This window comes from Brassica napus, chromosome C2 (assembly GCF_020379485.1).
Source record: "Brassica napus cultivar Da-Ae chromosome C2, Da-Ae, whole genome shotgun sequence".
Taxonomy (NCBI): Eukaryota; Viridiplantae; Streptophyta; class Magnoliopsida; order Brassicales; family Brassicaceae; genus Brassica; species Brassica napus.
This window is the reverse complement of record NC_063445.1, coordinates 17,708,207-17,723,996: the sequence shown is the minus strand read 5'-3', so window position 1 is coordinate 17,723,996 and position 15,790 is coordinate 17,708,207. Positions and strand designations below refer to the sequence as shown.

General features: G+C 37.3%; 1 protein-coding gene across 1 annotated transcript; it reads right to left on the bottom strand.

Moving 5' to 3' along the window:
- Positions 1-1,244: 1,244 nt before the first annotated feature.
- Positions 1,245-3,992, bottom strand: LOC106363636 (transcription factor MYB62). Its single transcript, XM_013803349.3, has 3 exons — positions 2,357-3,992; positions 2,129-2,258; positions 1,245-2,030 (listed from the first exon to the last, which is right to left on the bottom strand). The coding sequence occupies exons 1-3, from the start codon at positions 2,505-2,507 to the stop codon at positions 1,454-1,456; spliced, it is 858 nt and encodes a 285-aa protein (XP_013658803.1). The 5' UTR covers positions 2,508-3,992; the 3' UTR covers positions 1,245-1,453.
- Between the last annotated feature and the right edge of the window lie 11,798 nt (positions 3,993-15,790).

The following is a 15,790-nucleotide window of genomic DNA, read 5'->3' as shown; positions in this document are numbered from 1 at the left end:
CCGCGCAAGGCGCGGGTCTTAATCTAGTAATAATATTAAAAAGGAACTTTACATTTTCCTAATGCTCAAAATTTATGCAAGCAAATTCTTATATTATTCAAAACTCGCATGAAAAAGAACATATGCATATCCAATGTCAATGTGTCTGATCTTTCGTTTCTGATCTCTCAAAAGTACATCAATGTTTGTGTTTAACTTTCAGTGGTACCTTTGGGTTCAATATTGTGGAACTTCCATATACTTATGAAAGCCCTTTGAAGTGGCCTCCGATAATTCGATCTCTTTAACAAGCAACCTTTCTCCATCCTTCCGGTTAAAGCTCTTTTGGAATAATAGTAAAATGATTATTATTTAGTGAGTCTTTTTCTCTTTATTATCATACATTGAACTCTCATTGGATATTGAGGGGCACAAAAGCAGAAGGCATTGCCAAAATATAGACATTATTTGTTTAGTTTTTGAGTAATCCTACCAACAAATCAAAGAGTGCAATCCAAATTCATCATGCTAATGATCTCTTGTATATCAACAATGATTTGTCTAAATGTGTTAACTCTTATCAAATGTAACAATCAGTACTTCGATTAACTTTTTCTATGATTCCACAGAAACGATATATGTCAATCAAACTCTCCTGTGATATCGTCAACTTTGCACTTCTATATCTTCCAAAAGAAGACATCAATTTTTGGTGAAGAGATATTTTTATGTCCTCGAATTATCACCTATCTGGCCCCATAATTTTAATTTCTTGGATGAGTCTCTCCTAGCTTTTGGGTTCTTCCTTCCACCCGTCGGGGCGAGATTAGATATACTGTTATGAACAAACGCTAATTATCTCGATGAAAACAAAGAAACTTAAGAACAAAAATGTACTGAGACAAATATATTGATTATGTGAATGAAAAAAAAATATTTATAATCTTTTAGATCCGTATTTATTGCAGTTTTGGAATCTGTTTTCTTTCACCTTTTAAGAAAACGTCGAGCCCAACTAATGCTGACCCTTTTACCAATTCACATAAATTTGAGACACTTCCAAAATTAACATATTGTTTAGCTAAAATACGCATGTCACAAAGAATCCAAGACAATATAGACTACGCTATTTTATTTACCGTCAAGCTTAATCGTGTATAAATTTGACCTGATTAATTAGTGCATGTATTATTTCTTTCTTTTTTGAAAGCTTGGTGCATGTACATATTCTGCGCAAACATGTTCGTACATATCTACTCTGAAAGATCGTCTTAAGATATACTTAATCTGAGCAAATAGACTTATACAAAGGACATGAAATCAAAGAGTACTTATAGCAAACTATCAGTAGTATAAATACTTATCCAACAACTTTTTGATCATAAACTAAAATGAAAAGTATTTTACTATAGTATATATAAATAAAACCATGTATTGGGCTCCAACCATAGTACATACGTCTCTTGACTGACAGTTAGCCCCTAAACTGCCAAATGTCATCCACATTCCACATGGGATCTTGTGTGACATCCTCGTACGCTTCCGCCACGTGACAATCCGTTGATATGTCTGAATTTCTCATGTAATACTCCTCCATCCCAGGAATATATCCACCGAGTTCTTGACCATTGCCTTCATGGTAACACATCGAAGAATCGATGATGGTGTTGTGATCCATGAAGTGTGGAACCGTCATAAGATCAGGCATGGAAGTGGTGCTCGAAGCAGAACCATCGGTGTTGCTTATACCCAGGTTCTTACCCGAGATATCAGTATATGTTTGTTTACTCATTGAGTCGTAAGACTGAGAAGGAGGAAGAAGAGAGTTATTGTTATTGTTGTTGTTTTGGGGACAACAATAAGTATTTGATGGGTTCTGCTCCATTTTCTCTATTAATCTGGGGACCCAGAAACTACGAACAGCGTCAAAGAATTTGTCGCTGTTAGATTCGATGTTGAGCTGTCGAGCTTGTTTCTGAACTCTTGTTCTCCAATAGTTCTTGATCTCGTTGTCCGTTCTTCCTGGCAAGTACTGTGCTATCTTGGACCACCTTAAATACACACAAAGTTTATACATAATGGTCCAAGGTCGGGAACTTTTTGGTAATATAAAAACAAGAATTGATTATGAGATCGAAGGTTGACACACCTATTACCCCATTTAGAGTGGAGATCAAGGATCATAAGCTGTTCTTGGGGACTGAGTTTCCCTCGCCTTATGTCAGGTTTCAAATAATTCAACCATCTCAATCTACAACTTTTCCCGGTTCTCTTTAGCCCTGTTTTCATATTTTCACGAAGATAAAGAGGGTGGTTATAGTAAAGTTAGAGTATATATCTCTAATTGTAAATCAAAACCATGTTCTTAATCAGTTACCAGCACATTTGGCGACGAGGTTCCAACGGCCTTCACTGTTCTGGATAATGTAATTTGTGAGAAGAGTGTCTTCCTCAAGAGTCCAAGGCCCTCTTCTGAGCTCTACTTCTTCACTCTCTGTGAAGGTCTTCTTCTTCATTGAATTTTCCATACTTACTTTCAATTTCCTTACAAATGCTATTTATGTGTTCTATTTTTGTTTTTATGGGTTTGGTATCTCCTAATAAGCTCTATGCCTCTATGCATGCATAACTGAATAGAGAGATAGAAAAAAGTAGAGAGACTTTTAGTGCTTTGAGATGAAAAATGAAAGTAAATCCACAGGTTCTTGGGAATTTATAGACTACGTAATATTGGAAAATGTTCATACTTTAGCCATCACCTTGCTTTTTCCCAATGAAGAATTAAACTATAACACGTATTTGACGTTAATTTAAATTATTCCTTAATTAATTAGCTTCTCGTTAAGGGAAATTAATACTCCATCCGTTTCAATTTAGTTGTCATTTTAGGTTCATGCACACAGATTAAGAAAACATTTAATTTTGTACATTTTCAAAATAAAAACATCATTACCCATACACCTAACCATATTTCAACCAATAGAAAAATAAACAGAAGAATCTTACTAATAAATTTTTCATTTAAATCACAAAACAACATTTATTTTGAGACAAAAATTTTCCTCTACAACGATAATTAATCTGAAACGGAGGGAGCATAAGAAATGGCATTTTGTAGAAAATAGATTTCCCTCCAAGTGATGTTTTAAAAATTAAGATTTGAACTGAAGTATGTAATCTTAACATATGCACTCCAATTAGAATGTCTTAAAAAGTATTTTGACAATTTTTCAGATTATTTTATCATAGTTCGAATAAGATATAGTTAGATGATAAATAATAATATTGATTATACAAAGAATTAAAACTTAGATGATGTCTCAGTTTGTATTCAAAACTTTAAATATCACTTACTGTGGTAAATATAATATTAGTATATAAATTAATCGAACTCGACAATGAACCAAACATTTATTTTAAAATAAAAGATTAGAATCACATATTTATTGACGTTTTGTTTTTGGTACAAAAATAGAATTATCCATATAAGTCACAGTGAGATTTTTGGTGGTGAATATTATGGGTGTGTTATGCAGTTAAAATATATCTCTCGAGTTTCGCGTTACAATATGTTCAAACAATTTCCTGAAAAAACTATCTGACTTTGGTTTCAGTTAAATAACACATACAAATATGAATTTTTATTTAAAGATTGCTTTAGAAAAACTATCTATATTTAGGGGTATTAGTCGAATCCGGAATGAACCAGGTTTCTTGGTCGAGGTATATGATTGATAAGAAGTTTCTGTCATTAACTTCTTTAGTTGTGATGATGAAACGGAATGGAATTTGGTGTAACTATATGGATTAGATGTTTACGAGAAAAGAATATGGAACAAGAAGTACAGTTTAAATTCTTAGATAAATTAACTCTACTTGCAAAGTATACAGTAGTCATCATTCATGATTTACATTTCATATACAATATGCCTAAGAATTTATTTAACTCTACCTCCTCAACTTTGCCTTAATTGCATAAGAAACCTGTTTTCTTTACTACAATAAAAAATTTACTGAATATATGAGTAAGTAGTGGTGTTACAAAAAAAAAAGAATATATACTACAAGAAAACATCAAGGATTCTGAGGGAAAAAATCGTCGGAATTTCGTCGGAATATCGTTATTCCGACGAAATTCCGACGAAACACGTCGTCGGAAATAATTCCTCGGAATTTCTTTATTTCCTCGGAAATCCCTCGGAATTTTCCGACGGAATTCCGAGGAAATAAATTTCCGAGGAAATTCCGAGGATCCCTTGTTTGTCGGAAAAGTCCTCGGAATATACCGAGGGAGAACTTCGTCGGGATAATTCCTCGGAAGTTCATCGATCGATGCGTGTTTGGACATATATACATCGATCGATAGGAGTATACCGACGGACTTTTTCCTCGGTTTATTCCGAGGAACTGTTCCCTCGGTATATTCCGAGGGATCCGTTCCTCGGAATTTTCCGAGGGAGCTGTCCCTCGGAAAATTCCGAGGGAAATGTCCCTCGCTATATTTTTTTAAAAAAACGGATCGATCGATGCGTTTTTGTTCAAAAACGCATCGATCGATCTAGTGAAAAATATAATTAATTTCCTCGGAATGTAAAAAATATTAATTTTTTTGAAAAAATAAAATTTCTGAAATTTAAATTCGAAAATATGAAATTAAAAGTAAAATTGAAATCATATTAATTAATATTCAAAGTTTCACAAATAAAAATAAAACATTCCGAGATTGGGGGAAAAAAAAAACTACGGGTCTGGCACGTCCGGGAACACCTCGTTCGGGTACATCCTCTGCATCATCTCCATCATTTGCTGGTTCAGCCTCCTCTGTGCCTCATAGCCCGCCTGTTGAGCCGCCTGTTGAGCCGCCATCTGGGTCTCCAACAAAGATATACGATCATCTTTGTCCTTCAACTGAGCCGTAAGTACTTCTGGATCAACAAAGGGCGGTGGTGCAGAAGAAGGAGGAACCGACCGGGTGCGACGTCCCAAACCGACCAAACGTCCCTTCTTCTTTGGAACCGACTGAATAGAAAAAAACTAAATTTAGAAATTTAAACCAAGAAATAAATGAATTGAACTTTAAAAAAAAAAGAACTTACGGATTCAACGATTTCGTTGATTCGAAACCGGGACAAGTTGGTCGCAGCCGTCGAAGCGTCATCCTCGGTTTGAAGCTGAGACACTTCGTCTACCACCTGAGTTTGGACCAGGTCGACCACGTCCCTCACAAGACCGTCATCAATCTGGCCGGTCTTCTTGTTGGTATACGCCCTCCTCATTAGGGCGAGATCATCAACCGGCTCGCCATCATTTTCTTCCGCCTTGAAAAAAAACATAAAATTAAAGAAACATTAGAAATTAGAAGAAATGCACAATAAATTTAAATTCTGAAACTCAAATAATTGAAGAAAAAACGGTTGAACTTACCATGCGATCTCCGAGAGTGGCAATAGATTGAGCACCCAAGTTATGCTTGTAGATGCCCTTCCCTTTACGGTCGCTCCTGCGGTTGGTGGAGTTGGTGGAAGAAGTTTCTTTCGTCTCCTCCTTATCCCAATGCGCACACAACTCCTTCCAGACCGTGTCGTTCATCGACTTTGGGACCTTTTAATTAAAAAAAAAAAGAAAAAGTTTAATAAATTAAAAAATAGTTTAATAAATTAAAAAATTGTTTAATAAATTAAATCGAACCTTATTGATTTCCCACTTCTTCTTCCACTCGTGGATCTGCTTCCCATAGTTGTCCATTACTTTATGGACGAAGTGGTGATAGATAAAGAGCGTCTCATCGGAATTCCAGTTGAACTCTTGCTGAAAAAAAAACACAATTAGTAGAAAATTTATATTAAAGATTAAAAATATAAGTAAAAAATTAGAATACTTACCGCAAACTGACGAAACCACAGAACCTGCTTGTCGGTTGGGAAGTGAGTGAAAGTCGGATGTCCACTGTCGAGGGCCGAGTACATCATACGGTTGATCCATGCGCTGATCCCGTTCCCGGATCGGTTGAACCTTATTAAAAGAACAAACGGTTAATAATGAATCCAAATTAAAAGAAAAAAAAATGTTTAATTACCATGTTTGACCCCGTCCATGTGGATACGGAGTGAGATACGGAAGATGGTCACGACCGGGCTGTTGAACCAACTCCGCAACCCTCATCACTCCCGGAGGAACAGGAGCGGATGCAGCAGCGGGAGCGAGAGGAGCATGAGCGGGTGCAGCAGAGGGAGATGTATGGTTGGAGCTGTGGGGCGAAGGGGAATCCTGAAAATGGCTGGAATCCCGAGACTGGCTCCCCGTACCACCACGACCACGACGCTGTCGAGGCCGGGTCTGATCATCATGAGACCTGTAAATTAAAAAAATATATTTAATAAATACAGAAATATATAAATTAATTTTTTTATTAAAAAAAAATCCCAAATAATTTAATCACAGAAAAAGATTTACATATATTAAATTTTTTTAATAAATATATAAAAATAGTTCTAATAAACAAAAAATAGTTTTAATAAATAAATTTTTTTTAATAATTACAAAAAAATATTTTTAATAATATATATATATGAAAAATATTTTTAAATCCCAAATAATAGTATTTAATCACAAAAAAAGTTTTATAGATATTTAAAATGTTTTGTAAAATCCAAAAAATCGAATTTATATAGAAATTTTTTTTTGTAAAATCCAAAAAATCGAATTTATATAGAAAAATTGTTTTGTAAAATACAAAAATCGATTTTATATACAAAAATCGATTTTATAAATACAAAAAATAAAATAATTCTAAAAAAATTCTAAATCAATTCAACAAAACAAATTATTCAACCAAATCACAATTCTAAACCTATTATACAACCAAATCACAATCCTAACCAATCACCCTAACAAAAATCTATCAAAACTACACAAAAACCTAACAAATAGAACCTAAGAGAGTGGGATAGGGTCCTTACATGATTTGTGTAAGAGAAGAGGGAGATCGCCGGAGATATCGTCGGATTTCAGGGGGATATCGTCGGATTTCAGGGGGAAATCGCCGGAGAGAAAGAGAGGAGTCGCGCAGAGGAAGAAGAGAGAAATGGGGAAGAAGAAGGGACTCGTGGTTATAAAACCTAGGGTCCGACGGACATTATCCGTCGGAATTCCGTCGGAATTCTAATTTCAATTTTCGCGAAATATTTGCCCGGTAAAATGAAAATATTCCGAGGAAATTCCGACAGATAGTAAAATATCCGTCGGAATTTCCTCGGAATATTCCGAGGAAATACCAAGGAACTAGTGTTTGGGGTTTCAAAACATCAATTTTTTTTTGCCGTATTTCATTTCTTATACAATTGTAATGCATATCATTGAGGATTCTTTGTATACATGAGCATAAACCATGAAATAACAAATTTCAAAACTAATTGAAAGTATTCCCTTTACCATTCATTAAAAGGTATAAGTGTTTCTCTTATGTTGCGAGATTTCGTTCATACAATCGGAAAAGTGTTAATTATACGGTAAGGAACAAATTTTTGACTTCATAATGAACGTAAGACACTTAATAAGGGTTATATAGGTGTTATTCAAACGGCAAAACGTTGTTTTCGGTTTAAAAACCCTATTTCCTCGGAATTTCCTCGGATTATTCCGAGGGAACTCCGAGGAAACCCTCTTCTTCCTCGGAATTTCCTCGGAATATTCCGAGGAAATTCCGACGAACTAGTGTTTGGGGTTTCAAAACGTAATTTTTTTTAAAAAAAACGCATCGATCGATGCGTTTTTGAACAAAAACAAATCGATCGATTACTAAGATGGACCGGGCCGTAAGATTGTGATCGATCGATGAGAGTATCCCATCGATCGATCGAGAATCTGAATTGTTCCTCGGAATGCCCTCGGAAAATCTTGTATGTTTTTTTAAAAACGCATCGATCGATGCGTTTTTGAACAAAAACAAATCGATCGATTACTAAGATGGACCGGGCCGTAAGATTGTGATCGATCGATGAGAGTATTCCATCGATCGATCGAGAATCTGAATTGTTCCTCGGAATGCCCTTGGAAAATCTTGTATGTTTTTTTAAAAACGCATCGATCGATGCGTTTTTGAACAAAAACAAATCGATCGATTACTAAGATGGCCCGGGCCGTAAGATTGTGATCGATCGATGAGAGTATTCCATCGATCGATCGAGAATCTGAATTGTTCCTCGGAAAATCTTGTATGTTTTTTTAAAAACGCATCGATCGATGCGTTTTTGAACAAAAACAAATCGATCGATTACTAAGATGGCCCGGGCCGTAAGATTGTGATCGATCGATGAGAGTATCCCATCGATCGATCGACAATCTGAATTTTTCCTCGGAATTTCCTCGGAAAATCTTGTATGTTTTTTTAAAAACGCATCGATCGATGCGTTATAGAACAAAAACGCATCGATCGATTACCAAGATGGCCCGGGCCGTAAGAATGTGATCGATCGATGCGTTATAGAAAAAAAACGCATCGATCGATGCGTGTTCGGAAAACAGAATTATAAGGCAAAACCCGACCTTTTTTGGATCTAAACCTTAGAACTCTCATCCCCTTTGATTTTCCCTATAATTCGCCCCCCTTTCTCTCTCTATAATCATCCGATTTGAACAATTTTGGGCTCTATTCCACTTGATTTTTCGAGCTCTACCTGATTCCTACACTCGTCTTCACCCTAAGACAGGTATACTCCGCGAATCTCCACATTCTGAAATCGTGTTCTTGAGCAATTTTTTGGGTTTTATGAATTTCTTATTTCCGTGTTGATTCCTTGATCAAATATGCATGAAACAGATGTTTAAACATGGAATAGAACACAATTGTCTGTGATCAACGAGTTTGGAACAGGATTTGAGATGATTTAGGGATTGAGAATTTTTTTCAATTTGTTTTTTTTTATCACAACTCGATTTCGCTTTTCATTTTCATGTTGCTTTGAGTTCTTAATTGATTATAACCATGTTGAGAGCAATGATTCTATTTTGTAGAGAATGAAGCGCACGAAAACATCAGCAAAGAAAAACACACAAGAAGAGGGTTCGTCTCAGCTGGAGAAGCAAAGGCCAAAGAAGTGGGATAAGTCTGATACCACCCACTACAACAACATGAAGAAGGTAGCCGTTCCGGCTACACAACTAGCATGTCCTGAGACGATGACAATATTGGGAATCAAAGCAGACATTGAAGGACTGTTCCAGAACATGGGTCTAGGCCAACTATGCAACCTCAACGAACCCACTTATCCGGAGTTGGTACGCCAGTTCATAGCATCCGCATACGTCACCCGTCCCGATGATAGCCATCAGGAAGGTTTTCTGGCATTCGTAGTGCAGAAAGTATACTATGAGGTATCTTTCACAGACCTCTGCGGACTATTTGGATTGAGTGCAGGGGAGAGGACATCGGGTCTTTATTGGACTTCAGAGCTGTTGAACTTCTGGGAAACGATTGGCACAGGGGTTTATAGATGTTCTCAGGCAAAGGAGTCACTTATCCGGAGCCCAGTACTGAGATATGCCACACGCCTCATTGGCTCATTGCTATACGGGACAACCACAGCCGCATCAGTCACGCAATGGGAGTTGTGCCTCCTGTACCAAGGTGTGAGGCATTTGCTACCGGCATTTGGAAACTCTACATTCCCACCTGCTACTGCCTTCAACATGGGAGCGGTGCTGGCCGCAAACTTAGCAGGATACAAGGGGAAAGTAACCAAATCCAAGAGCAATGCATGTGGATTTGGTGCAGTGATTACTCGGATCCTTAGACATGTGGGTGTAGACTGCGAGAACCAGCAGGTAGCACTGGACAGATCGAACAACATTGCTTGGAACTACCTGGATGTCATTTCTCTAGTAAGTAAGGAGTTCATAGCTGGTCCCCACTCGAGGATCCATCGGGATGGTCCTTACGTCTACGTATTCCAGGACCGAGCGAAGAAAACACTCTACTGCCACCTGCCTCAAATCGGCCTGACTGCTCTACTTTCAGAGGCTGCAGTTGAGTTCCTACCCCCTGCTACCGCACTAGTAGACAAGCCATCCTTCTTCACGCCAAAATATCAGACCAAAGGCAAGGGCGTGGTTGATGAAGAAGGACAAGATGAGGCTGCACAAGCCATTCCAGATGATTCACAACCCCATCAGCTACTCCCATCAGACTCCAGCCAGTACAAGCTGCAAGAGCTTCCACCGAACGCCACTTCGCGCCAGCAACAACATTGGAGAGATCAGAGCATAAAGACAAAAGGATGATGTAGTTCATCGGGACAACTCTCCATCCAGCTCTGGTTCGGGTTCGAGTGGTACACACAGGGTAAGAAAGAGGTCCAAGAGACCCAACGATGCAGGAACATCTGGAGCAGGAGACTAGGAGTAGGAGCTATCACCGGCTATTTTATTTTCTTTTCTATTCTAACGTTTTATGGTCGTATTTCTTTTACATGGTTTCTTCGTTTTATTTGGTTGTGTTTTGAGTAGCTTTTAATTCGTATTCAGTTTTTCCTTGCTAGATAAACCAAATAACTATTATCCGAGGAAAGAGGTTATATCAAGTGTTCCTCGGAATTTCCTCGGTATTTCTTAAAAAAAAAAAAAAAAAGTTCAATGGTAGTCTGTTTCCGACTCATCATCACCAGATGAATCTGAATCTGGATCTTGGTGAAACTCTCCAATCACTGGTTCATCCTCTACGTGAACGACGGCTTCCTCTCCAAAGTCGGTTAAATCGACTACAAAGCCAACTCCAGCTAAATCTTCTGCTGCACTACAGTTGCCGGATGTGCTTGGTTGTAGTGGGTCTTCCAGCTCAGAACTTCCCTGAACTCGGCCTCTCGGGTTGAGTCTTGTAACAGTAACCCATGGATCATCTCTGTTCCTTACCCGGGGGTACTTGATATAACAAACCTGTAACATTTAGAAAAATTATAAATTAATACACATGATGATGAATCATTCTGAATAATTAACATTTAATTACCTGATCGGCCTGGGAAGCAAGAATGAAAGGATCATAATATTGCAGCTTTCGCCTCGAATTTACTGATGTAACACCAAATGCATCTGTTCTCACACCTCGATCTGGGGTGTTGTCGTGCCAATCACAATAGAAAACAGTACAGCGCAATCCAACCATGCCCAAATACTTGATTTCCAAAATCTCATGTATGTGTCCGTAGTATACATCATCTCCTGATGCAGAACAAACGCCAGCATCATAAGTCGTACTCGAACGTCTCCTCTTCTGAGTTGTGAATGCATATCCTCGAGTACAAAATCTCGGATATGACTTCACAACAAAGTTTGGTCCAACGACCATCTCACGTATCCAATCGTCAAATGTTTCACCTCTGGCCAAACCAGCAGACACCTATTAATAGCACATATATATATATTATATCAATAAATGTGAATTAGTATAAATATGTGATAAAATATATTTTAATTTGTTTAAAGCACTCACATAAGTAAACATCCATCCAGTAAATTCTCTCTGCTTCATTTCTTCTAGTTCGTCCTCTGTGGCGTATCTATACTCGAACCGCTTTTCTGCCATGAAAATCCTGTATATGATGACAATAATGTAATTAATTAAGATTTAAATTTCAACTTGTTAAAATAAAAATTTGTAAGCTCATTTATTTACCTCTCATATTGAAGAACGTCTTCGCAGTTGGTGAGCAAATATGTTTGCAAATGACTGCGCTCCTGCTCAGTAAGTCGACGGTCCTTTGGTTTTCCGCTAAGTCGTCCAACGTCTGTGAAAATGTCTGGAACCGTAACATGATATGTTGCCCGTTCGCCTCTATCATCATGCCGAGCAGGTCTTCTGTTTTTGGTCTGAACTTCTGCTGGAAAGTAGTACTCGGCAAAGTTTGAAGTTTCTTCATTGATCATCTGTGCGACTATAGAACCTTCCACCCTACTTAAATTTTTCACCATCTTCTTCAAATGGAACATATACCGCTCATACAGATACATCCATCTATACTGCACAGGACCACCAAGTTCCAATTCTCTTGCCAGGTGAATAACAAGATGCTCCATAACATCAAAAAATGAGGGAGGAAATATCTTCTCAAGGTTGCACTGAATCACGGCTATGTTAGTCTTCAAATTTTCAATACCTTCAAGAGTCACTGATCTCGTGCATAAATCGCGGAAGAAACCACTTATCCCTGCAATTGCTTCATGAACATTTCGTGGTAATAGTTCCTTGAAGGCGAACGGAAGGAGGCGCTGCATCATTACATGGCAATCGTGGCTTTTCAAGCCAGTAAACTTTCCTTCCTTTCTGTCGATACAGTTACGCAAATTTGATGCGTAACCGTCTGGAAATTCCACATCGTTTGAAATCCAATCAAAGAACGCATCTTTTCCCGCTGCATCAAGTCGGTATATGGGAAAAGGAGCCCTACCATTCTCATCAACATGAAGTTCTGAACGAGCACATATATCGACTAAATCCAGTCTTGACTTCAAATTATCCTTTGTTTTACCTTGAACATTAAGGATCGTGTTCATGAGATTGTCAAAAAAGTTCTTCTCAATATGCATGACATCTAAATTATGCCTTAGCAGATGATCCTCCCAGTATGGCAGATCCCAGAAAATACTTTTTTGTGCCAGTTATGTAGTTCTCCAACAGCATCTACCGGAAAACGCTCATGTCCACCGACTTCTGGCGTCCTTTCTGCACCAAAATCTCTTAGTTGTATCTTCAAATCTTTCCCACAAATTTCCGGAGGTGGACTGTCAAACACCCTCTTGTTCTTCGTAAACAAATTCCTACTCCTACGATATGGATGATCAGGTGGTAGGAATCTCCTGTGACAGTCAAACCAACACGTTTTCCTTCCGTGCTTTAGTTGGAAAGCATCAGTGTTATCTTGACAATATGGACATGATAGCCTTCCATGCGTTGTCCATCCAGACAACATACCATATGCTGGAAAATCACTTATTGTCCACATTAGTACTGCCCGCATTTGAAAGTTTTCTTTACACGAAACATCGTATGTTTCAGCACCTTGAGCCCATAGTTGTTGCAACTCATATATTAGTGGCTGAAGAAACACATCAAGTGATCTCTTAGGATGCTCTGGTCCGGGAACGAGAATCGAGAGAAACAAAAACTCTCGTCGCAAGCACAAGTTTGGGGGGAGGTTGTATGGTGTAAGAATGACGGGCCATAGAGAATACTGTCTTCCACTCTTGCCAAACGGACTGAAACCATCAGTACATAATCCAAGGTAGACATTTCTTCTCTCATACGCAAAGTCGGGATACTTTGATTGGAAATGCTTCCACGCTTTTGCATCTGAAGGATGTCTGATCTCACCATCTGTTGAGTGCTCCGCATGCCATCTCATTGGTTGCGCTGTGCGTTCAGACAGATACAACCTCTGCAACCTTTCCGTCAAAGGTAAATACCACATCCTTTTATATGGCACTGGAACTCTTCCACTCGTATCTTTATAACGAGGCTTTCCACAAAATTTGCATGTAACCCGCTGTTCATCCGCCCTCCAATAAATCATGCAGTTGTCGCTGCATACATCTATTACCTGATACGATAAACCAAGACCAGCTACGAGTTTCTGAACCTCGTAGTATGAACCAGGAGCTACATTATCCTCGGGTAGAATACCTTTTACAAAATCAGCAATCGCATCCACACAGTCTTCAGCCAAATTATAATCTGTTTTAATGCCCATCAATCTTGTAGCAGATGATAAAGCTGAATGACCATCTCTGCAACCTTCGTACAATGGTTGCTTTCCAGCATCCAACATATCATAAAATCTCCTAGCTTCTGCATTGGGTAAATCTTCCCCTCTAAAATGATCATTTACCATCTGCTCAGTACCTACACCATAATCTACATCCGTTCTAATTGGTTCTTCTAATCTAACCGCTGGCTGAGGTTCACTAGTACTACCATGTTCATAATCAGTTTCCCCATGATGATACCAAATTTTGTAACTTCGTGTAAACCCACTCAAATATAGATGAGTCCAAACATCCCACTCTTTAATAACCTTTCTATTTTTACAATTAGAGCAAGGACATCTTAACATACCTGTTTTTGCTTCCGGTTGTCGGTGAACTAACCCCATGAATTCGGTTATACCTCGTTGGTATTCTTCCGTAAGCAATCTCGTGTTCGGATCCAAATGAGGTCGATCGATCCAAGAACGAAAATAATTTGAAGAAGACATATTTTTTATGAATCAAATTCGTGTGTAAATAGAGTAAGAGGGAGGATGAAGATATGAAGTGAATGAAGAGGAAGAGGAGTGCTTGTATTTATAGTTTAAATCCTGCCGACATACCGAGGAAATTCCGACGGAATTCCGACGGAAAAAACTAGTTCGTCGGAATTTCCTCGGAATTTTGTAAAATCCCCCAACGGCTCTCCAACGGCTATAATATTTCCTCGGAATTCATCGGTTTTTTCCGAGGAAACCCAATTTTGTGTTTCCTCGGAATTTCCGAGGAAATTCCTCGGTATATTCCGAGGATTTCATTTTCCGTCGGAATGTCCGTCAGAATATCGCTGTTTTCTTGTAGTGATATGAGCAAGTATAGTATGAAATCAAAGCTCAAACATAAAATAACTTTTTTTCAAACATAAAATAACTTAAATAACAATAATGAGAATAATTATAGCAAAAATAACGTTTTATAATTAAAAAAAAAAAATTAAATAACATCTTCAATTTTTAATGTAAAATTTATCAACTTTCTATGTTATTTAACCATTTATATTATGAAATCTATTTTGTTATTGATTAATTTAAAGTCAAATGAATATTTAATGATATTTTTTGTATAGAAAATAGAAGATAATAATTTTTTTTAATCTATATGCATGATTTTAAAACGTTATCTAATAAAAAACCGGAGGGAGTATATAAGTTGCACCATTGATGAGATCTAATTGATTTTCCTTAACGCCATTTTCTATAAGACAGCTAATTATCCTGACTTCGATTAGCCAGGATATCCTTCAACTTTGAACTTTGAATATTCAAAGAGTCTTTCAAGTTTTCATTTGTCAGTAAACTTTTGAAGCTCATATTGTATTCTGCTATTAAATAATAATGTGAGAAAATAAGGAAGAGGGTCCGTGTCGCTTTAAACCGAGAAGACAAATATATCTATGTGCATGTATTTAAAACATATGGCATCGCTAATAATACCACCTTACTGTTCAAACCAATCTTATGAATATGATATGATAACTCATCCGAAAATGTAAATAAAGCCTAAAGACCAGGAATAAAGAAAATAAAGTCGATTTGACATTGAGTGTCCTCATCAAAGCCATGGTTAGATCAATGGTGGCCGGAGGCAATGAAAAAATAATATTCCAATTCATGAAAAAATAAGTTTTTTCAAATAATAGACATCAACAAATATTTAGAACTCGTTTAACAAAATGATTTTAGATCATTTTTTATGAGTTTGACAGTTCGTCGATGTTAAGTACTTTGAGTTTATATATCCACATGTCAAAATTATGGTTATTTCGAATACGAAACATAAATCCAATATTAATGATTTGGAAAGCTCTAAAACTCCAAAATTTGGCTAAAGTAATTAAAACTAGTAGATGTTCTAAATCGAAAGTTTAGATTGAATCCCAAATCCAGTTAAAACATCAGCTAGTTTTTTTTTTTTTTTTTTCACAAAACATCAGCTAGATTGAAATCATTTAGTATATAAAGGATAATAATGTGTACTTTCAATTCAAAAGGTTTTGTAGTGGATCCGGACATGTTGC